At 37.3% G+C, this 22,986-nt stretch overlaps 1 protein-coding gene across 4 annotated transcripts in view; it reads right to left on the bottom strand.

The window, feature by feature from the left end:
* The window catches only part of COL17A1 (collagen type XVII alpha 1 chain), a 72,506-nt gene that overhangs the window by 28,833 nt on the left and 20,687 nt on the right, over positions 1–22,986 (bottom strand). For all 4 annotated transcript variants that reach the window (XM_039361649.1, XM_039361647.1, XM_039361648.1 and 1 more), the window contains 24 exons: positions 21,601–21,687; positions 20,642–20,686; positions 19,241–19,390; positions 18,642–18,821; positions 17,363–17,392; positions 16,929–16,955; positions 16,224–16,250; positions 15,390–15,452; positions 15,128–15,232; positions 13,359–13,412; positions 12,463–12,516; positions 11,481–11,516; positions 10,339–10,374; positions 9,866–9,928; positions 9,294–9,329; positions 8,608–8,679; positions 6,909–6,935; positions 5,737–5,772; positions 4,718–4,753; positions 4,528–4,608; positions 3,161–3,196; positions 1,347–1,424; positions 422–481; positions 19–60 (listed from right to left, as the gene is read on the bottom strand). In XM_039361649.1, the coding sequence (XP_039217583.1) occupies positions 19–60; positions 422–481; positions 1,347–1,424; positions 3,161–3,196; positions 4,528–4,608; positions 4,718–4,753; positions 5,737–5,772; positions 6,909–6,935; positions 8,608–8,679; positions 9,294–9,329; positions 9,866–9,928; positions 10,339–10,374; positions 11,481–11,516; positions 12,463–12,516; positions 13,359–13,412; positions 15,128–15,232; positions 15,390–15,452; positions 16,224–16,250; positions 16,929–16,955; positions 17,363–17,392; positions 18,642–18,821; positions 19,241–19,390; positions 20,642–20,686; positions 21,601–21,687 (1,461 nt within the window). The remainder of the gene's footprint in view (positions 1–18; positions 61–421; positions 482–1,346; positions 1,425–3,160; positions 3,197–4,527; positions 4,609–4,717; positions 4,754–5,736; positions 5,773–6,908; positions 6,936–8,607; positions 8,680–9,293; positions 9,330–9,865; positions 9,929–10,338; positions 10,375–11,480; positions 11,517–12,462; positions 12,517–13,358; positions 13,413–15,127; positions 15,233–15,389; positions 15,453–16,223; positions 16,251–16,928; positions 16,956–17,362; positions 17,393–18,641; positions 18,822–19,240; positions 19,391–20,641; positions 20,687–21,600; positions 21,688–22,986) is intronic.

Here is a 22,986-nt window from a genome sequence, read left to right as displayed (position 1 = left end):
TGTGAAAATATTTTTTACCTTGTGGGCCACGGGGTCCTGGAGGGCCCTCAACAAAGGCACCTGTTAAATGGAAAGAAAACAATTACCTTGAATTCAGATAAAATACTGCCTGGTCTTCTACAAAGATATTTGGGATTACAGCAGTTCAACTATCACTTCTACCAAATAGAATTACACACACGCACACACACATACACACACAGAGAGAGAGAATCAGGCCTACAATAAACTACAACTATTAAGAAATAAAGTTTAGGACAACTAGAAAACTTCTAGCTTTGGGTTTTTTTCTCAGAAATAGCAACTGAATTTATTTCTAAGATATGGTAAGCCATGCTTCCATTGGAGAACTTAAAGCATGCTTCATCTTACAATCTAATTCCTCTTCATTTTTTAAACATTATGTATAGAAAGTATATACCTGGGGGTCCTGGTGGACCTGGTGGTCCTGGGGGTCCTGCAGGTCCTCTAAGCTTTGACGCTAGACAAAACAGATAAGTGGAGTTACTGTTTTCATTGTACAAATTAAATATTAGATATGTTTTAGAGATGAAAACACATTACAAAAGAATCAAAGCAATTTCCCAATCTGGTGGTCCTCATATGTACTGGTCTATCACCACAAGTGTAAACTTTTTATTCTTCCTGAGCAGCAGGCACATTCAGTTAAGTACAAATACTAACAGTACAAATTGAGTTTCAGTCATTTATACTGCAATATGGATATTTGGGGGACATAGCACTGGCTACTGTAGTAGTCAGATGATACCATTTGTCTTGGTCAGGCAGGCAACATGATCCTCTACAGAACTTGTGGAAGTGGGCAGAGGCAGAACGTAATTTGCTCTCCAAAATTTGTAACCATGACTATAGTTTCCTAATTGCCAGGAAATATGAATAATGGGCATGTTGGCTGAAGAAAATAAGAGCTGTAGTTGAACAAATCAACTTGGATAAACTGAATTAAAAGCATCTCAGATAAAGCTTATTCTCTTTGATCCTGAGATATTTATACTTCAGAATCTGCAGACTTTCATCTTAGCTGGAAGTAATAATTATATGAAAATACTGTCAGTTCATCCACTTCATCCATACAGTATACTAAACTGATATGCAATACTTCTAATCATTAAGTCATCAATAAATTGCTTTGTCAATTGTTCTGTTTTGTAATTTAAGCAGTTGATCATGAGGAGTAGGAAGAATAGGAAAGAGAAAGCCAGATTCTTAATGATTATAGAATCTGGGGAGTCATAGTTAACCTCCTAATGGCATAATCCATCTCTTTGCTATTCTCAATACTATTAGAACATTTATGTCTATCAGAAAAAAAACACCTGTTCTACCTTCCAGTGGAGCAACTGCAGGATTTGCGGTTTCAACGAAGGTGGTTTCACCTGGAATGCCTCTCTCACCACGAGGACCTGCATCAGAACATGAAAAATGCCACATTCCTTAATTAACCAAGCATGGGTTTGCAGGGTCTTAGCAGGGCAAAGTATTCCTCAGAAGTGTAATTTGGATTTTGCAAGCTTCCACCTTATCATCTGAACTCAGAGGGATTCTCAAGGATTTTGAGAATCATTTCAGAAAAGTATAGAATAGATTATTTGCATGCTGTATGTGGAAATGACACTATTTAATATCCAACTTTACATTTAAAAAAATTACAATACTTTCATTTCTAAAATACCTATACTCTGGCAACCTTTTAAGACTAACTCAAGGTTATTTATAGCAAATATAGAAAAGATAATAAAACAAACAATTATGAGTTTTAGAGAAGGCAGAAATGCAGCAGAATTTCAGAATTTGCTATTGAAACATCTGTTGGCTCAGCAGGCAAGAAAGAGAGGTCTTCACAAAATGAAGAGGGGGTGGAGGGGGAGAGAAAAATCTACCAGAGGGTGATTAGGAAGGTCTTTCTCAATATGTTTCTCCAAACTAAGACCATGGGCTCAGAGGATGAGTCTACTTGCATCTGTGCTTATGTTTCATATTTTGGTGACATGTGATGGAGAGACTCTCCAACTAATCTTAATAAGTGGCATCCCCTGCTAACATAAACTAATAGTAATGATAGCAAGAAGTGCCAGTGAATTCAGCAACAGCAATAAGAACACTGTAGTTTAGATATGTCCAACCCACAGCCTAAGGGCTGCATGTGGCCTTGGACAGTTAGTAATGCGGCCCCATAAGATCATAAACTTTTAACATTATTATGTGTTTCATATACATTAACTATATTGTATATTTTATATATGGCCCAAGACAATTTTTCTTCACTCCATGAGGCTCCGGCAAGCTAAAAAATTGGACATCCAAACTGTAGTTGGTAAAAGAAGGAGCCATATTTTGAAGGGCAACATGCTGACTCTATAAACCGCTCAGAGAGTGCTGTAAAGCACAATGAAGCGGTATATAAGTCTAAGTGCTATTGCTAGAAAGTTATTACAAGGGGTTGGACTAGAACAGGGGTTCCCAAATTATGGGCTGCAGCCCGGGACCAGGCTGCGGGCTCTTGGTCAGCAAGCTGTGGAAATGGCTGGCAGGTGTGCGCATGTGTGGGCGTAATTCCCCCCACTCTCGCTAGTCCCTGCGGCCCCGTTTGTACATGCACGCAGGCGCAAATGGGAATGCTAGCACGGGGCAAGTGTCCACGGCCTGATTGCGCATGCACGAATGGGCCGCTACCCACCAAGGGGTGTGTGTAGCCATTTGCGCATGCGCACAGCACCAGCACATGCACAAATGGGGCTGCTAGTGCTGCACCAGTGTGTGTGGCTCCGTGTGCACGCATGCACACCAATTTTAAAGCTGCTCTCCTTCCCTGCAGTCCGTGAGCCCGGAAAGGTTGGAGACCTCTGGACTAGAAGTCCTCCAAGGTCCCTTCTAACTCTGTTCTATTTGATTCTAAAGTGTTACACAAAAAACACTTTCAGAGCAGTATTGATTCACTGCATAATGCAGATAGGACTATTCCAAGCAGTAAAAGGACAAGGCTGAAATCATAAAGAAAGAAACAAAAGGCATAAAATATAAGAAAATATTAAATACATTGATCAAGGCAGTCTAAAAAAAAAAAAAGAACACCACAATAAGAGTATCTTGGCAGAAAAGAAAGGAAGAAATGTTGTATTTTCAAAAATGTAATTAATACCTTGAGCTCCAGGAAGACCAGCTGGGCCAACAGGGCCTGACGAAAGAAATAAAAATGAACTACTGTTCTTAAAAATGAAGCAACTATATCTCATCTTCAAGAAGGAAAACCAAGTAGCCTGTTAAATAATTATTGTGTCTGCAAGACACAATTCATTTTTTACAGGTTTCAATTTCACATTCCATGCTCTCACAATACAACAATTTGTGCTTCCTCTCATTTCCTTCTATTAAAACAGTATTTGTTTCTAACAAGTGATGAAAAAGGAAGGTGTCTGAATGAAAAGGTTCCACTGTGGCTATTCCAACTTTAAACAAAATGATGTGAAGAAATATTTTTGGGGATCTCTTCCATAAAGGGAGAAAAGTTGGACTTTTAACTGTAAAGGAATTTGCTTCATACAGACAACTATAGAACTTTTGACACTATCATTTGTAAAAGCCTGTTGTCCCCCATGCAGCCCCTCCCCAGCTTCCAGGCAATGTAAGAGGGCAGCAATGACATCACTTGGGTCACCAGGAGCGGAATATGGAGTATCATCTACATACTGCAGATACCTGAATCCATGATGATGAATGATCTCACCCAGCATCTTCATGTGAATGTTAAAAAGAAGTGGAGAGAAAACTGAACCCTATGGTATGGCACAAGATAGTGGTTGAGGGAAGGACTTCTCCCTTCCTATTAACACCAGTTTGGACTGGCTCCAGAGAAAGGAGCTAAACCAGTGCAAAACTGTGCCACCCAGCACCAGCTCGTTGCCAACCCAGAAGGGTACCATGGTCAATGGTATTGAAAGCTGTTGAAACGTCAAGGAGAGTGAGGATGGTTGCACTATCCTGCTCTTGCCAAAGATTATCAAGAAGCGCAACCAATGCCATTTCCATCCTGTATCTGGGCCTGAATTCTGACTGAAAGGGGTCCAGATAATCCATTTCATCAAGGACCCTCTGAAGCTACCAGGCCACCACCTTTTGCAAAATCTCCCCCCAAAAGGAGAGGTTGGAAACTGGACAAAATTTTGTCAGGCAGGTGTGATCCAGTGGTGATTTTTTTTAAGGAGGGGGTGAATTAGGGTTGTCGTAAAAGCATCTGGAAATGTCCCCTTCTCTAGTGATATATTAATCACTGCCTGAACTCATCTGCTAGTCACTGTGCTAAAGGTTTTCACCATCCAGGAGGGACAAGAATCTAACTGACACTGTGGTGGACCCTGAAGAGTACCCTGTCTACTTCATCAAGGGCCAACAGAGTCAAACAATATTATTAAAGTTAATCACAGTTTTTCAACACTAGTGTATTGATCCACCACTGAGACAACAGAAATAATCAAGAGAAATTAGTCAAGAATGAAAGGAGATACCCACCTGGTACACCAGGTGGGCCAGGAGGTCCAACAGTCCCTGGTGGGCCTGGTGGGCCAGGAAATGCAACAGTTGCTCCACCATCTGAAACAAAGAGATTTTTTTAAAAAAAATATACATAATTGCATGCAGAAAGATTCCATGGGATAAGAAAGCTATTAAGCAGAAATTACTGTTCCTTCTGCAGCATTACCTGAACTGGTAATCCGGCCTGGTGCTCCAGGTTCACCTATAGAAACAAGAAGAAATATTACGTGGACTTTAAATAACAGATTATTGAACTGTGGAATATACATTTGTTTAAAATATTATAACACTGTGATTGGGAGAGAAATATGGCATTAATGCAATCTGTTTATCTTGAAGATAAATGAAACTTCAAATTTATATGAGGTCATTTTCTCATTTCCCCATCTTCAGTTTCTGTATCAGTTTAAATTTTAATAAAAATCAACTCCAAATATCTATACCTCTGTGTATTTTTAAAAATATACATTTTTTGCAAGTTATTTTCTTTTTAAAAAACATATGTTAGGTTTTTATGCACACGTTTATGCAAACATCTTTAAAATAGAAAAATATACCAAGGAAATAAATGTCTTTTTCCAACATCCTTTCTCATAGACTCAATTAGACAGTGCTTTGTTATAATAATATGGAGGAGAACTGGGGAAAAATCCTCTGCTAGAATACCTAATCACTGAATGGTATTTTGGGATGATTCTTTATATCAGGTGATGCAATATGTGGCCCAAGACCACATGCATCGACCCCAAAAATTTGGGAGCATGTCCAAACCCCCCACCATCCATTTTTAAAGGAAGCATTTTAAAAACACAGAGAACAAATGTGCTAACTATATTTAGCTCAGTTAATTCAATTGTCCTTCCCTTTAATTAAAATTAAATTAAATGGAACACAGTGTTTCTTTCGGCTCTCCCTGTTTTTGGACTGTAGGACTTGGTTGGAAAAAGACTGAAACATTCCAGCTTTATAGTCTTTTTTTAGGAGAAAAAAGAGTCAGACAGAATCTCTTGATGATGAGGAATAAATACAGAGGTCTCAGCTATTTTGTAACCCAGTAACAGAGCTGTATGTGCCTCTGGAGTACAGGGAAGAAGTTAGACTATTGCTCTAGCATACCAAGATAATACTGCCCTGTCCTGATGATGAGAACAAAGGCATTTTTATAGCCAATGTTGAAAGACTTACCTTTAGGTCCAGGTCGGCCTGGAGTTCCTGTCAGACCTGCGGAATGACCATATGGAATGAATAATATTCTACACCATTGTTTAATTGGTATGCGGTAGCATTTCCATGCTATGAAGACTCTGCTTCTTTGCATTTTGTTTGTATCTGTAAGATTCCCTTGGGTCTCCAATAAGTGGATGAATATAGCCTGTTTTTTTTTTTATCAATTTGGAATTCATCATTTGGCAGAAAAAAACCTAGCACATATATGTCCATTCATTTCAGGGATTTTCAGAATCTGGAGATACGCATGTAGACATCATTTCATGTTGTTTCATCATCTACTATGTTGAAAATGACTAATGCACAGATAAGAATTATTATGCATCCAATGGAAGTAAATGCTTACTTTCTAGGAATAGGTCTGTGTAGAGATAGGGGCCAGGTAGAGGTCGTGAGCAGCAAACTGCCCTTCCAACGCCTGCGTGCCTCTTCTCTCTACATGATCTCATCCATTCACATCACCATGGCAATGTGGGAAACTACCCCAGGCTGATGCAATGATATCGCCTGGTTCATATGATATCAGCCTGGTTACATCAACAGAATGTGGTAGAAACTACTCCCTGGCTGGGCCTCCTGGCTGATATCTTCTTAAGGATTGGCAAGGGGTTTCACCAATAGAACTGCTGTTCCTATGCTGATACCATCTTACTTTATGCTATTTGAATACTTGTATATAAGGCAATAAACACTGCAAAAGCAGTCAGCCATATTTGCACCCTGCAATGACTGAGCACTGATTTTACAGGTCTGCAACACTAAATATGGCTTATATCTAAGCAAACATGTATAAAATTGGAATGCAAAATTCCATTGCTACCATCTCAGAAATTACATTGAAGAAAAAGCCATTCCGGTTCCAGTTTAAAGAAAGAAATAATCTGTTCAAATTAAAAAAGGACTATCCCATTTCTCATTACATTACTGCTCTCCAACTTGAGTTCATAAAGAAATATTATGTTTATGGATTATATGTATGATTTAATCAATACACTGTGGTTAAACAAATTATTGGTTCAATTTGGTTCAGTGTAGGAATTCTACCAATTGTTTGTTACTTCCCCATCAAGATAAACATTTTAATCTACATATTTATTCATTAAGCATTTGTTTCCCTCCCAGTATCTTACCTGGTGGGCCTTGTGCTCCTGTGAGACCTAAGGAAACAGTGGCATTGTATGAAGTTCGAAGGGAAGCAAATTAGTAGATACAGAATAATAATCAAACAATTTTGATTGTGAAAGTTTAACAAGAGAAATCTTTGCTTAAGGAGTGAATTCTTTTTCACTTGATTCAATGGCATCTTTTACCTCCCTTCTGATATCAAAACAATCCTTTTCAGCATTTATAAGGTATGCATTTACAAGGGCTCCCAAACACTGTGGAGACTGGATTCTCCACTGGCTAGGCTTAGTCAGTGTCTAAACTTTCCTTGCGAAGAAGAAGTCCTCAAATTCATCCATCTCTTTTTGGGAACTCTTCAACTACAACCAATCATGATTTCTTGATCTTCCCCATCTTCTTAGTCCTTTTATTCCCCTTCCATTAATTCGTTTTGCACTTTGATCCTCTGTATATGACTGAAACATGTCTGCGTACCTCTTTGGTACTGATCCCCCCTTTTATATTCAATCTATATTAATTCATCACTTATTTATTTTTATCTTATCTCTTTTTTGCTTTATCATATATTCTGTCAGCTTCCCTACTGGACTCCAGACGAATAAAACAAAGACGAAAGCATCTGGGTGAAAGCAGCTTCGGTTTACTTCGAGGAAAAGCAACGACTTAACACAGACAAGCAATAAACAAGCTCTGTGCTATACGTCGCTTTTCCTCGAAGTAAACCAGAGCTGCTTTCACCCAGATGCTTTCGTCTTTGTTTTATTCGTCTGGAGTCCAGTAGGGAAGCTGACAGGAAAGTTCGCGCTCTTCTTCTGCCATCAGGTCGGTTCCCCCCTCTCTTGTGTGTCAAGCCCGGGAGGGCTTGACAGGTGCCCCCCCTACTAGGTATCCTTCTGAAAATAGGTAAAATATAGAGTGAGGTTGGTAGGGGGGTTGTGGGTACATGTCCCCTCCCCCCCAGCTTTTGAGGATATTTACGGTGGTATCTGCGTAACAATCGAGGGGCTTCAATATCTGTCTCCCTCACCCATGATACCTCTGATAGTGGATATCCCTTCCATAGCACGAGGTATTTTTAATTGACCTCGTCTATACCTTGAATCAAGTAATTTCTCAAGCTCGTAAGTAATTCTTAAGTAATCCATTGCTAGTGCATTTTTTGTTTCTTGTGACATCCAATTCTCAATTAGACAACAGCATTTTTTTCGCTCCTTTGGACCAATATTTACTATTTGTAACAGATCACATATTGCATACTCAAATTTTTTTCATTGTCATCTCCTGTACCTCTTCAAACAGAGTCCTCTAAACACCTTCCCAGTCAAAAGAAACAATTGGGTGTGTTTTGTTCTTGTTATTCTTGTTATGATTCCCTTTAGAGAAAGGAACCATAATGGCATTCCTCCAGTCATCAAGCATTGACCCAGGCTTCATACACATGTTAACAACTCACACAGCTATTCCATAAGCAAATCACAACCATATTTTAACATTTTTCCATTTTCAATATTTATACTGCCCAGAGTCAATTGTTTGTATTAATATAAGTTGAATAAATAAATATATACCATTTTTAACATTTTCACAGTGTTTGCCCAAACCCCAGTCTGACCCTTACTCCAGAACACTCCACAGGCAGGGAGACATAACCTCCAGATAGAGAAATAAATTTCCTTTGCTGCTAATATTTTGATTTTGTATTACCTGGCTGCCCAGCATCTCCAGCAGGTCCTGGTGGTCCTCGTGCACCTGGAATACCCATAAGTCCTTGTTCCCCTACAAGTTAATCAAGATATAAGATTTGTATTTTTGAAAAATATGACCATTCATAAAAATGGAATTGATTACAACTAAAGATGTTTGTGTGTGTGTGTGTGTGTGTGTGTGTGTGTGTGTGTGTGTGTGTGTATCTCTGTGTGTGTCTGTCTGTGTATCTCTGTGTGTCTGTGTGTGTTTCTATGTATCTCTGTGTGTTTCTGTGTGTGTCATAATAATTATGGTGTTTTGGCAGAAGTCCCTTATATCTGACACAACATAGTATGCAAAAACTTCCCCAGCATGAAGTTCACTAAATGGTGATTGTCCTGTAGCTCTCATTCTTCTAAGAGATTCTGTGATGACTTGAGATGTACTATTACCACAGGTTGCGGGTGGGGTTTGGAAGTGGAGATAGGAACAAAATGATAAAAAGGAGGATAATGAAAGTTTGTATATCTCTTTTGCCCCCAGGATAATTAAATGATAGGTTTCATTTGAAACATTTCATGCTGTGACATGCAGTGAATATATAAAAGATGGCAATAAAAGCTACTAAAATTGAGCCTCCCAGTTAAAAAGCTATGCTTATCATGTTCTTTTCTTTTGTAAGTGGAAATATAATAATTATTTACCTCTGGGACCTTGATGTCCTTCTGGGCCAGGTGGACCTATAGAAATATAAAGGCCTTTCAGATGCTGCTAAAATACTCACCAGGTTCAATATGTTTGATTAATTCATACCATACTGTTTTTCTTTTTAATGTATTAAAATTGTTTAGTCTGAACTTTCACACTCTCTTGGCTGAACTTTTACAAAAACTATAATACAGCCTCGCATCTCACTACTGCAACTAATGTAATCTTGGAGGTAGAATAAAGGCAACAAAGAATATATATTTATTTATTTTCACTCATCACTATGCTACATGTGGATCAAATCACCGGGACTCAAATTGATCTAACTTTTTGCATATTTGCATGTACTGTACACACAGATTATATACCACAGACACACCTAAACTGCAAAGAATATTTATACAGAACTCTATTTTTAAATTCATTCCTGCTTTCTTTTAATGAGTCCTAAATTGTCCTTATCAAAGTATCTTTAATTCTGGGATGTACGTTTCAAGAGTCCTAAAGGCTAAGTAATTAATTTGAAATAGATTTTCTAGAAGTGTCGTAATGGAATATTGTCTGTCACCTGCTGATCCTTTAGGTCCTGCTTCACCTGTTGGCCCAGGCAGTCCTCTGGATCCTGGTTCACCTGGAAATCGAACACATATATATGTAACTTAAAATGGGACAACCTTTAGTCCTCCATAATTATATTCAGCTTTGACTCGGGCCTTTGAGTGATATACTTGGTACATAATGAACACTGATAGGTAAACATATGCAGATATGCATCTTTCTCCACACACTTTTGTGCCCACACTTTTCACACTCCTATGCACATTGATAAGCATTTCCTTTTGCTCCTAAAAATGCATGTACAGCAATTTTCAGTCCTCTCACTGGAAGCAGCAGATAGTCTATTGCATTTCATCAAGTAAACGGAGCACATGGAGACCAACAATCTTCATACAAATCCTTTGATAAATCTGAATGCTTATCTCTGGATAAATGTAAATACTCATGTGACAGTTTCAAAATCATTGACAATGTTATATATACCTGTAAGACCACGGGGTCCTCTCTCTCCTGGATCACCTAAAACACACATGGAAATAAAATGAAACTAAATTAATCTGTGTTATAATCCCCATCATGATCAAGAATGAAAAGACACATTTGGTAAGTTCCAGGTCAGTGGAGGGAAATAAATAAAAGATAATTATAACAGAATACAGAATAACAGAGTTGGAAGAGAGTTTGAGATCTTCTAGTCCAGGGGTAGGCAACCTTGGCTCTTTTATGACTTCAACTCCCAGAATTCCGGAGCCAGCAACCTCTTGCTCAAGCAGGAAACACTATGCCATTTCAAACAAATAGTAGACCAATCTCGTCTTAAAAACCTTCAGTAATGGAGCACCACAACTTCTGAAGGCAAGCTGTTCCACTGGTTAATTGTTCTCACTGTCAGGATCTAGTTCTAGGTTACTTCTCTCCTTGATTAGTTTCCATCTATTGCTTCTTATCTTACCTTCTGGTGCTTTGGAAAATAGGTTGATCCTTTCTTCTTTGTGGCTGCCCTTCGGAATACTGCTATCATGTTATCCCTAGTCCAGGGGTAGGCAACTTTGGCTCTTTTATGACTCGTGGACTTCAAATCCCAGAATTCCTGAGCCAGCATGGCTGGCTCAGGGATTCTGGGAGTTGAAGTCCACGAGTCATAAAAGAGCCAAGGTTGCCTACCCCTGCCCTAGTCCTTCTTTTCATTAGACTAGACATACTCAATTCCTGCAACTGTTCTTCATATGTTTTAGCTTTCAGACCAATCATCTTTGTTACTCTTTTCTTCACTCTTTCCAGAATCTCAACATCTTTTTTTATATCATGGCAACCAAAACTGGATGCAATATTCCAAGGGCAGTCTTACTGAGGCATTATAAAGTGGTATTAACACTTTACATGGTCTTGATTATATTCCTCTATTAATGCATTTTAGGACTGCATTGACTTTTTTGACAGCTGCAGGATAGTGCTGGCTCATATATAAGTTATTATCCAACTATTACTTGATGATCCTATTTACAGTTACTACTGTTGAGCTATTCTATATCTGTGCATTTGGTTTTTCTTGCATAGTTGTAGAACTTTACTTTTCTCACCCCTGAATTTCATTTTGTTAGAATTAGATGTAAAAGTATAGCTACCTTTGGGTCCAGGTATTCCTATGGTTCCCTTTTCGCCTAAACAATAGAGAAAAAAAGAATTTAAAGCAGAACAATGCTGGTGGTAACATTCCTCAGCTATAGTGGGCTGAAAAGAAGAGTAAAGAAAGTCTACTGTTGGGTGAATTGGGCACATTAATTTCTTCTAATTTATAGATTACATATATAGGTAGTCCTCAATTTACAACCATTTGTTTAGTCGTTTGAAATTACAACAGCACTGAAAATGTATGACCATTTTCTCCACTTACGACTGTTGCAGGGTCACATGGTCAAAATTCAAACACTTGGCAATTGGCATGCATTTATGATGATTGCAGAGTCCTGGGGTCATGTGATTTCTTGCAATCTTCTGACATTTGTGTTTGCTTGCTTGCTTCCTTATGGCTTTGCCTGCCTTTTGTAATGGGCATTTTTATACTCTAAATCTTTAGATATGAAAAGCCTTTTTTTTACTGATATAATCTATTTTGGAACTAAGGAAGTAATGTACAAGATATACACACATACACTCATATATATGCAGCAGCGAATAAAGAACACCAAATTTGGAACACAGTATTAGGCACTACCTTTTTTTAAAATTGCTCCATGCATGTGTATAGCACAAATCAAATTCTTTAAGAAAAAATATTTTCATCTATTGAAATCTTAATTTCGTTGTTTATTTTTAATATTGAGTTATCACATCAATGCCCCTTTGAGTGAGGGTTCAACAATAGAAAGGCATGTATGTTCTTGTATTGTTGTGCAAATGATACAATTTAACACTATACAGTATATCATTCGTGTCCAAACTGACACAATTTACATCATTCTCCTGATGACAACATGATCCTAATGACATCTTTATGGCTTCCTCTCTATGCCTATGTTCAATACTATGTTATACATGCCCAACACATGGTGGTAGTATATGTTTTTGGATCCCCACTCCTCAAATAGACAAGTATTTGAGTTGTACCTTTAACTCCTGGGATACCTGCTTCACCTCTAAATCCTTGAATTCCTGGAGGACCTAAGAAAGAGCAAGAATAATTAAGAAGGTTGGGCAAAGATAACTGAGAACTGAAGACCAGGAAATAAGTAACATGGAGCTTTCAATTTTATTTCATTACGTTTATACATATTTAAGTACTTGTAGCCAACTGGATGATGCCTAGTTGTAATATCTTGATTTGCTGATGTTATGATATGCAATACTTGGTGCTTTCCTGATGGGCTATATTTCTTAGCTGCCCCCAAAGCATGGCATCAAGAAGGCAACAATAGGTTCAGACTGAAAACATATATTTTACCAGGAATACTCTGGGCTATTGTTTTTAATGGGAAAAAAACAAAAGAAAAGAAACCTAAGTTGACATTAGATATACTGAGAATAAAGTGTTGTGCCTGGTAGTATTCAAATTAATATTCTCCGCCAGGACTCTCAGTCCTAAAAAGGCTCAAATGTGCTGAGCAAATCCAATTATGTTCCGCTAGATATCTTAAGAGAAAGAGGCTCTATATACCTGGATCCCCAAAGTCCAATAAACTGTGGCCCTAATTTCAGGTTAGGTTTTATAATTAGAAAGGTTCATATTTCTAGGAAGGCAGAGTTATTTCTTCTTTGGTAGCCTTTTGATCAAAGAAAGAAATGGAGGGGGAAAGTATCATAAGAGAAAAAGATGGACACATAAGGAATAAGTAAGCTAGAAAAAGAAGGAAGGGCCAGCCTGATCCACTTTAATTCTGGCACGAATTCTAATTATTGATAACACTCAACATGTTGAAGTGGAAGGAATATGGTCTTTGAAGGAAACATTTTCTAATTCTCACCTTTTTATTTTTACTAGATTTTTGCATCGGATTTACACTTACCTTTAGAACCTGGGACACCTGGTGGACCTTGGATACCTGGTTCCCCGGCAGAACCTGCATAATAAATGCGTTAGGTCACTTAGTGAAGTTTGCTTTCTTTGAATCCTGTAGCATGAAAATCCATGATTGTTATTTATAACAATAATACATTGTTCATATATATTGCAATACTGGAAAGATGCTTCTCGTCTCCATTCCCTAAAAGGAATATTGTTTCGCTTCAGGAACATTTATAGGACACAGTTATAACAACTACTCAGGGGACACCACTTAAAAGTGGTCAGTTATAGGAACCAAAGGCACAGAAATAGCTTCTGAGTGTTATTTTTCAATTCTGTCTTACATTTTCTTAATTCTCAATGTAGGGATGCATTTGAAAGTAACAAAAATGCTGTGGACAGATAAGGCATTGTTTGCTTGCTACAAAACAAAGTATCAGATGGCTTTCTTTTATTGTATCTCCTTACTCATTAGAAATGACGAAGAGTTGGCACCCAATTTACTTAGTATGTGACTAGAATACTGTTTTTATTTCCAGCCCTGCTTGCATGAATATATAAAGAACAATAGGCTATATAATATGGGGAAAAACCCCTCAGTTTCATCTCTTTTGGGCGAGAGATTCAGCCCTTGTGATTTTTATATCACTTTGACAGATAATACTGTTTTTGTAGCCTTTGTGGGAAGAGCAATGACTCTAATTTTTTATTTTGTTTTGTTGAGTGCTAAAACTAAGAATGGATCATTGTCATGCTGTTCCAAAGAAGTGAATTGGGATTATACTCCTTGAAAACCAATCTGGAATTCTTGTAAATATAAGTAAGAGTAGGCAAGCTATTGCTCAAAAGTAATTTGGCTGCAATGAATTGTCTTTCTCTACACACATAAATATACAATAGGTGTCTTAAAAAGTCTGCAGCCCGAGGTTCAAAAACCTCAGACTTTTACCAATATCCAAGATAACTAGAAATCCTACTGCCCTCTTATTTATCTCTCATTTCCAAATGAGGCAACTTCGTACTGTTTGTAATGCAGAGGGGGTAATGTATCTTTTGGATCAAGTGTTGTTAGTCATTTAAATCTCCTCTTATGGTCTCTCTTTGTCTGAATCTGTCCACCAGAAATAGAAGAACATTCATGATAAACTTAAATGGTGGGCACCTGCAGTGCTTGCCACTTGTTTGCTACAGAGAGCTATGGTTGCAGAGGTTAGAATGCAATTTTGCAGGCTAATTCTGCTGTCTGCCAGCAGTTCAGCAGTTCGAGTCTCACTGGCTCAAGGTTGGCTCAGCTTTCCATACTTTCAAGGTCAGTAAAATGAGGACCCAGATTGTTGGGGGCAATATGCTGACTCTGAAAACTGCTTAGAGAGGGCTGTAAAGCACTGTGAAGTGGTATATAAGTCTACGTGCTATTATTATATGTTTACCTTAAGATAAAGGGAAAGCATAGAAAAAAATAAGTGGAAGCACAGCTGCCCATGCAAAGAAAGGGCTTCACTAATGAATAGCAAAATAGCATTGAAGGGGCTCCCTGTAACAGTAGCTTTGGAACTATAATTGAACCTCTCCCAGAAGAAGGATTAAACATTTCTCAAAGTCTTCTGCAGTGCAGACAGATATCTCAACAGGCATCATGGATAGCTAGAATGAAAGTATTTCTGAAGATAGAATTTATGAAAGTCACAGATATAATATGTTCTGAATCTTGAAAAATCTTCCAAATAATACTTTCTAGTTATTTATGGAAGCAGGAAAAAAGAATCTTACCTTTGTCACCTTTCTCTCCAAATCCAGAGGGACCAGGCTCCCCACGGAGGCCTGGAGGCCCATCTCGCCCTCTTGGTCCTATGGGGCCTTCCAGGCCAGTTTCACCTATAAAGAATCAATTGTAGGTCCATCACAGTTATGTTTTACCCAATACTTCTTCTCTTGGACTATAACTGTGGTTACAGAGAATTATATATATTATAATAACAAAATGGTGAGGCTGCCCCATATAAGATCCAGAATAAATAAGTATTTTGCTTACCCATGCTGCCTTTCAGTCCCCTTGGTCCTTCTGGCCCAGGGTGACCAATTAAGCCTGGAATACCTATTAGAGAGGAAATGCATGTTCACAAAATGGTCTGTATCATTATTTATGCTCAGCTACAAAGAATCATAAGAAAAAAAACTTAAATTACTTAGATATAATTTAAGTCAATTTTAAGTTAAAGTTTAACTTAACTTAAACTTTAACTTAATTTTTTTATTTTTGCCCTAAGAGTCAAATGAATCACAAGAGGTATAATCCTTTGAATGACTCTGAATAGCTTAAAAATAATTTATAAATCCTTGTAGTTGATGTTGTATTAATTTCTTACAACGCACAACTATTCCTAACATTGGCACTGCTATTTTAAGACAATCACAGTTTTCTATATTTCATTTCTGGCCTTTGAAATCCATATTATCTATAGAAATTTTAAAAGAATACTTTAAAACAACATTTTAAAATAGATTGTAGTAATTTCAGTGCCGGAAAAGGCACTGTTCCAATGTGTTAATTTGCTGTTGCATTTGGATTCCAGAACCTATGAAAGTTTCTTAGTTTGCTTGATTTCAGGACGTATAATTATGGAAATAAAAAGTGTCCTGTAAGACCAGAATGTGACTTTTTAGTAATTCAAATACTGCTTTTTTATTGAGAGAGAACTCAGGGACAACTGATCAGTTAGCTATTTTTATCTTTAAATAAAGAATGAAGTATTGAATTCTTGGGTAATGCCAACGTAGCAACACCACTGACACTGACAATACTTACTGGTGCATCTCAAGAAGATGGCTACAAGAAATTGGGCTATTATTTCTATGTTCTACCTACCTGGTGGACCATGAAGTCCTTGGTCTCCTATAGAAATAAACAAACAAAAAGTGATGAATTAGTAACATAATTTGCCAATAGCAATTTTCTGATCTTTCAAGTTCCACATTATGTCAGTAACATTTGCTTAGTGCAGAAGGCAAAGGAGATTTGAATGCTTTCACACACAATAGAAATGATAAACTTGGATTAACTCTGTGCCTGCACTATTCAACAGATACATAGTTTCAAGGCTTTTGACAGATCAAATGAAGATAAAATGAATAATGGTTTTTCCCAGAATGTTCCTGCTTAGCCATCTAATTTTGAGCTGTCTTAAAAAAAATGTAAATGTCTTTTTCACCTAGATTTTTCAAAGTACAGTGTTAAACTCTTCATACAAAATCAACACTGTTTGATCTAACAGGCACTATGCTCAGCTTTTCTTTTTTACCAACTATTATTCAGTATCAATTGTTGGATAAGTCAAGTTTTAGATTGCTGATTTTTAAGAATATGTGGCTAACTATATTTTCCTAATCTAGCAATTCCTGATAGCCATTGATGGTCTATTGTGGATATATATATATACATATACATGCATACATACGTGTGTGTGTGTGTGTGTGTGTGTGTGTGTGTGTGTGTGTGTGTGTGTGTGTGTAATGAAAAGCTATGTCTACATTGCTTTTACAGGGCAAAGCTACTGGAAAATTTTGAACTCACCTTTTGGTCCTTGGATCCCAGTATCCCCTAGGAAAGAATATGGGAGAAAAGCAAATATGTTATAGACGGATTATATCAGACTTTCCTTATTTTGCTTACCTTTCTCTAATTCCTACCACACTTAGAATATATTTGAGAAGCTCATGAAAGGCAGAAATATTATTGGCTCTATATCAGTTAGCGTCAGGTGGTTTATTTTCTGAGACACTGCTCCATGGGAAAAAACACAAATTCTAAGGATTCATTTAATTTTAAATAAAATGCATGCCCAAAGTAGAAATTCAAATGTGTCTGACTATTATGTATCTTCCCATAGAATCCTAGTAATTTTTTAATGCTAAATACAGTACTTAAAGCCCCCTTTCTATCATATACAAATCAACAGTAAAAGAGATTCTTATTCAAATATTAAAACAAATCTTCCAAATTGCTACCTTTTGGTCCTGGTTCTCCTCGGAACTGACCTACGTAGGAATATGGAATGACAGTCAAATGTTTGTACAAAGCATGCAGAACTATTTCTGGTTTATTACTGATAAGGGCAGTATAACTGAATGGAATATATGTGGCTTAGAAAGCATGTTATGTAAAATCTGCTTAGAAGGCATTGCTAGCCCTCTAACATTATGTATTACTCACTTAGTATAGCACTATCCAGCATGACTTTCTCCAAAATGTTTAAGCTAATATGGCACCCTGAAAGGAAGAAGGCTACAGAAATACAAGATGCAAGTCCTTTCAACTATATTTTCAATTACCAGTGTTATATTGGACAGACTAATCAAAACTAAGTGCTTGGCAGCTGACTAGTTGTCTGGTTGATGAACCCATTAAAAAAGACCCTGCTGACCTTTTACAAAGCACCGAAGACCTAGATGTGCTCCAGTACGTGGGGGTCAGGAGGTTAAATGATCCATGAAATAAGATGTCTTTGTGTGTTATTTAGTATTTATTTTTTGTTCTTAACCATTGCAGGATTTTTATGTTTTGTTGATACTGTTTTTTGAATTGGTTTTTAATGTCTTAATCACCCAGAGATGTATCTGTGAGATGTACAATCACATAAATTGATTTAATTTTAAAAAGTGGCTGTGGAACTGAATTCTGTTCCTCTTCATACTGAAAGATGTTTGAAGGCCAGAAGAATCTATCAAGAACTGGATGGATGGAAATCGTCCTACATGAAACCAGCAGAACCAACTGGAGCCACAGGGCTACCTGCTTCATTAGTATCAACATTGCCTGCATGTGCAGCATTTGGAGGTGGGACAAGATGGAAAACCTTTACAGTGAAGCATCTAAAACCATCCTCAGATTGCCTGGACTATGGATAGGTAGTGGCATGTGGAGATGTCCTTTGCAAACAGGGGATCATTCTTGGAGCAGGCTAAGGAGGTTATATGAGTTGGAGTTAGAAGGACCGAACAAAAACAATGGCAATAACAAAATGGTCTTCCAGATTTATACAGCAAAGATATGTTATCTAAATGTTATAAGGCCCCAGATATCAGAGCTGCTTTCAAAGTGATACAAAATTGTAATGTAAAGTGTCCTGAGGGAGACTAACCTCAAAACTTATATAATCCAAATTGATCCATCATTCTCATCATATAATTCTTAGAAAAGATAACTAATAGCTAAACAATTCAGTACCTTTTCTGGCAAATACATTATTTCATTTCCTAACCAATTTGATTTTTATATGTTTCTCACCTTGCTTCATCTCCATACTTATCAATGTTCTCAGATAATTCCGCAGTTCATGTTCATTCATATTGCTGAGTGTGCCTCCCTGGCTGACTAACTTTTCTGAGTAAGTGCCAATTCCTTGCCGATACTCAATTGGTGATTCAAGGCTCTCCACTCGGGATTTCAGCTTCCGTACCTCCTCCGCTGAAAGTTTGAAGTAAAATAAAGAATTCAGTTGTCCTTAGATTTGTAGTTTCATGTGTGCTTTTCAAGAAATAATTACTGCACAGAAAATAACTATGGACTGAATAAATTTCAAGACAGTTCTTTTAGTGAGCCTCTTTCAAAAATGGAAACAATTGTTTTTGTTCAGAATCATAGAAATCTAGTTCATACATTACACAAAGTTATGCTGAGTTTGCTTTGCTCTGGTTTTGGCTTAGCATGCTGCATAAACACAGCCACTGTCGTATACAGTACAATCATGGATCTTATCTTAATATTATATGTAATCCAGGCCATTATAGTATGCTCAATAAAATATGGTTAAACATACCCTTATTTTCTGGGATCGGCCATTTGAAGAAATCTTGAACTTTTTGCATTCAGTGATAATATCTTACCCAAAGCAATAAGTCCAAAAAGGAGACCAAGAAGGAGCAGCCAGGCCAGTAGCAATCCAAGGAGCCACATCCACCAGTTACAACATGAGCTACAGGGGCACCAGGCTGGACAGCCACCAGCCCCTCCACATCCATTATCACCTTTGCCTTCTATAGAGAAGGATAATAAAAACAAGTTAGTCACTGGAAAGTGAGATTGCAAAAGCCGACAGTTGGTGTGTGGGGGGTGATAAAAATCAAGGTATCTTTGAGTCTTATTCAGAATTCTAAACCCATTATTGCAACAATTAGCATTAAATATTCACTCCATAGTTAAAGAACCCACACTGAGAACCAGTCTTCAATTTCTGAGAAATATTGGGCTTTAATTAGTACAAATAAGCAAATACACACATAGAGACAGACACAGAAACGTGGATACCCAGACACACTGAGACATACACACACATATGCAAATACATATAAATATACAAAGAGATACACCATACATAGGTTCATATTATTGATTTTCGTTTCTAAAAACTCTTTAAAGAAATCTTTGTAATTGTTTTTGAGCATGAAGTAACATTCCATTATTAATGCAGCTATGGTACATATTACACTCTCAAAAGCGGTTTTTTCTTTTGAATTTAACAACAGTTCAACTATTATCTGGATATTTTGAACTTCAGATACAGACATCAAATGAAAAATAGCCTGTTGTGTCACAGTTGTTAAACACAACCAGGTCCAGAAAATCTCCCTGGAAGATTACAATTGTATAGTTACAATCCCCCAGAGTAGAATACTCCTAAAAGTCATTTATTTTATTATTTAATTTAATTGGCTGTCACATGTTCCGACTAATGAAACACTTCAAAGAACTTTCAGGCTTGTTTCCTAAAGTCTTTATTTGCAGCTACAGTTTTGCCGGTCACCATGATGGACTGGTGATGCCAGAATCTGAACTTCCTGTCACTGGCATCAAGCTTTCCTTGCTCAACCCCTCCCTTCTCATGCAGTCACAGGTCACATTATCCAATTAGTGAGAAGGTCAAAAGTTTACTTCCTCTTTCTTTCCCGGGCTTTTTCCCCCCGCCCAGTCTAAGCTAAGTATTAACCCAATAAATGCCAAACAGTTTTGCATGTTGTCAAAGCAAGAATATACCGTATTTGCAGCATTGACATTGGCACAGAATAAAGTAAATGTGCTTTGGATTTTCTAAATCCTGCCTATGTGGTATTCAGGTTCACATAAAAAAGTGTGTTAGCATTTGTCTGTAGAAAAAATACCCACCACATTGAATGGCCTCCAATTTTAAATAAATATTTTTCCAAAAAACTATTTGAATCTATTATTAACGGTCAATGGTTTCTGCACTATATAAACCAAGAACTAATGAATGCTGTATGGGTGTTCACCTGTGACAATGGTTTTGTCTTTTGTGGAAACAGATTTAAGCCCACCTGTAACAACAAAAAGAACATAAGGGTAACTCTTCCCGCCCAGAGCTGTCGTTTGTTATAAACAGAGTTTAATCCACAGTAGTCATATGAATGTGAGACAATATTATAGTGTGACTTCAGTGGTCAGAGAACAGGGACATGACTTTGAAGAATTACTGCAAACCATACTGTAATTATAAATTAAGATTTATTTTTCAACCCCCCCCCCAATGGAATAGAAAGACTGCACAGATAGGAAGCTAATTTCCTATATCCTAATAGTTTCATATGCATGATATTTTTCTGCCTGATGTTCAGGAGTATAGATGAGCAGATGCAGATGAGCCCTTTTTACTATATCAAATAGTTGACCAGGAATTCTTGGTGCTTATCTGGTGATAGTCATGTGCATTTCTGATGAATTGTATGGACAAATGCTCACCAACTTGACCTCCCCCTGTTGATAACTTTTCCAGTGATGTTTCAGTGATCTCTTTGAAGTTGCTCATCTACTTTATTATTCTCTTTCACTTCTTCTGTTATCTTCAACTTTGTCAAGAATAATTGTTTTTCTAGTTCATCATCCATTAGTGTCACATGACCAAAGTATACTAGTTTTTATGTTCTGATTATCACTTCAAAGAAATACTTGGGTTCTGATTCTTTTTATAGTTCATGTTAACCCCAGCAAATATCTCCAACTTTACAAATGAGCCTCGGAGTTCTGCTTTATTCGTCTGTGTCTGTCAGAACCATGATATCCAAATTCATAATTTCATGATATCTATTTGTTTCTTTGCCCAGCTTTCACAGCCTTTCACTAAAAAACCCCATTCTTTCAATTAGTCTGATCATTGTTATCATACAATGTTTGTGTGAGCTGTATTTTTATTCTTCTTTTAATTAATCAAATCTAGACAGAATCAATGACATACCATTTGTTTCTGATTTCAGATAGGAATCTCCAGCATAAGAAGTGATAGTCTGTTTGTCTTTTTGTAAGGTGTCTTCTGAATAATAACCTGTAGTGGGCCCAAATAAATCATATTAGGATAAACATGAAATGGCTTAATACCAGTTTATCTCCAAATTAAAAAACAACAACAACCAGAAAGCTTCTTTTAAGTCTTATTGATTGTTGGAGCCAAGAATTTTTAGACCTGTCTCCATGTTTGTGGAAGATGAGGGGTTTTAAGAGTAAAACAAGAAGCTTCATGGAAGTGTACAGTATCTGTTAAACACTTTCCAAATCTTGATGTACTCCCCAAATTAAGCTACCAATAGTATTTTTATATAAGGATCAAATCCCCTTCCCCAGAACCTATTCAAACACTAAACCTCCTTGTAGAACGGATATTAAAAAATTGATATGGGATATCATAAGCCTTGTAACCATCCAGCAGGATAGAAGATTATAATCTAATACAAAGTTGAAAAAGATATCCATCCTTGTTTGGAATATGGTGTGAATTGGAGCCTTAATGAGTTCATTTCACTAATCATATTGATCAACTATTGATTAAACAAGGTCATCAATTCTCATGTCTTTAGGGAGTAAATGTGGTATGCTGTGATCAGTCTGAAAAGTAATGAGGTGGCAACTGCAGGACAGAATGCAGCTGCGATTATCTATTATATATGCAGAGTGGTTAGAGTGGTACAGTTATATGAGATATCAGCCTGAAGATTTATTCCTACAAACAGTTCAGTATACAATAACACCAGATTTTTTTAATTCATTGGAGCTTTCAGCCCACGAGAAACTAGTCACAGTGAAGTTCAGGCTCAGTAGATTAAATTTTCTGTGGGTTCTTGGGATTGTGCTCCACTTCCTTCCTTCTTCCAGTCATATCCCAGCCAGTATCCTTCACAAACATACAAGACTGTCCATCTGGAAGATTGCCATTTCCTTGCTCATTCCCCCATCTAAGTAAGTTTGATGTTTCTTCTTATCTACGAATATTTTTGCTCATTGGCCAGAAAAAAGCAACTGCCACTCAAAATTGTCTCACTTGAACAACATAAAACCTAGTCAAATTTATTTTGTTCTCTTTAAATCTATTAAGTTACAGTAATTTACCTCACCATATAGGTATATCAAAAGGGGACCCGATGTGAGCTATCAGGGGAGAAAGGAAATAGGTGCTCACACTACTTCAAATGTGGGAGGAGGGGACACATGAGGAAAGATTGCAGGGCCAGTTTTTCTGAACCCAGGAAATAATATCCCCCTCCCAGAGCTCCAATCCCAAGGGGTCCAGCTGCCTTAAGTGAGACTGGGCACCCCAGACCACCTCGACATGTGCAGTTTGAGGACCATT

Source organism: Crotalus tigris, unplaced genomic scaffold, assembly GCF_016545835.1.
Source record: "Crotalus tigris isolate CLP2741 ecotype Arizona unplaced genomic scaffold, ASM1654583v1 scf7180000019328.220996217465:2438092, whole genome shotgun sequence".
Taxonomy (NCBI): domain Eukaryota; kingdom Metazoa; phylum Chordata; class Lepidosauria; order Squamata; family Viperidae; genus Crotalus; species Crotalus tigris.
The sequence above is the reverse complement of the archived record's forward strand: the minus strand, read 5'-3'. Positions and strand labels throughout refer to the sequence as shown.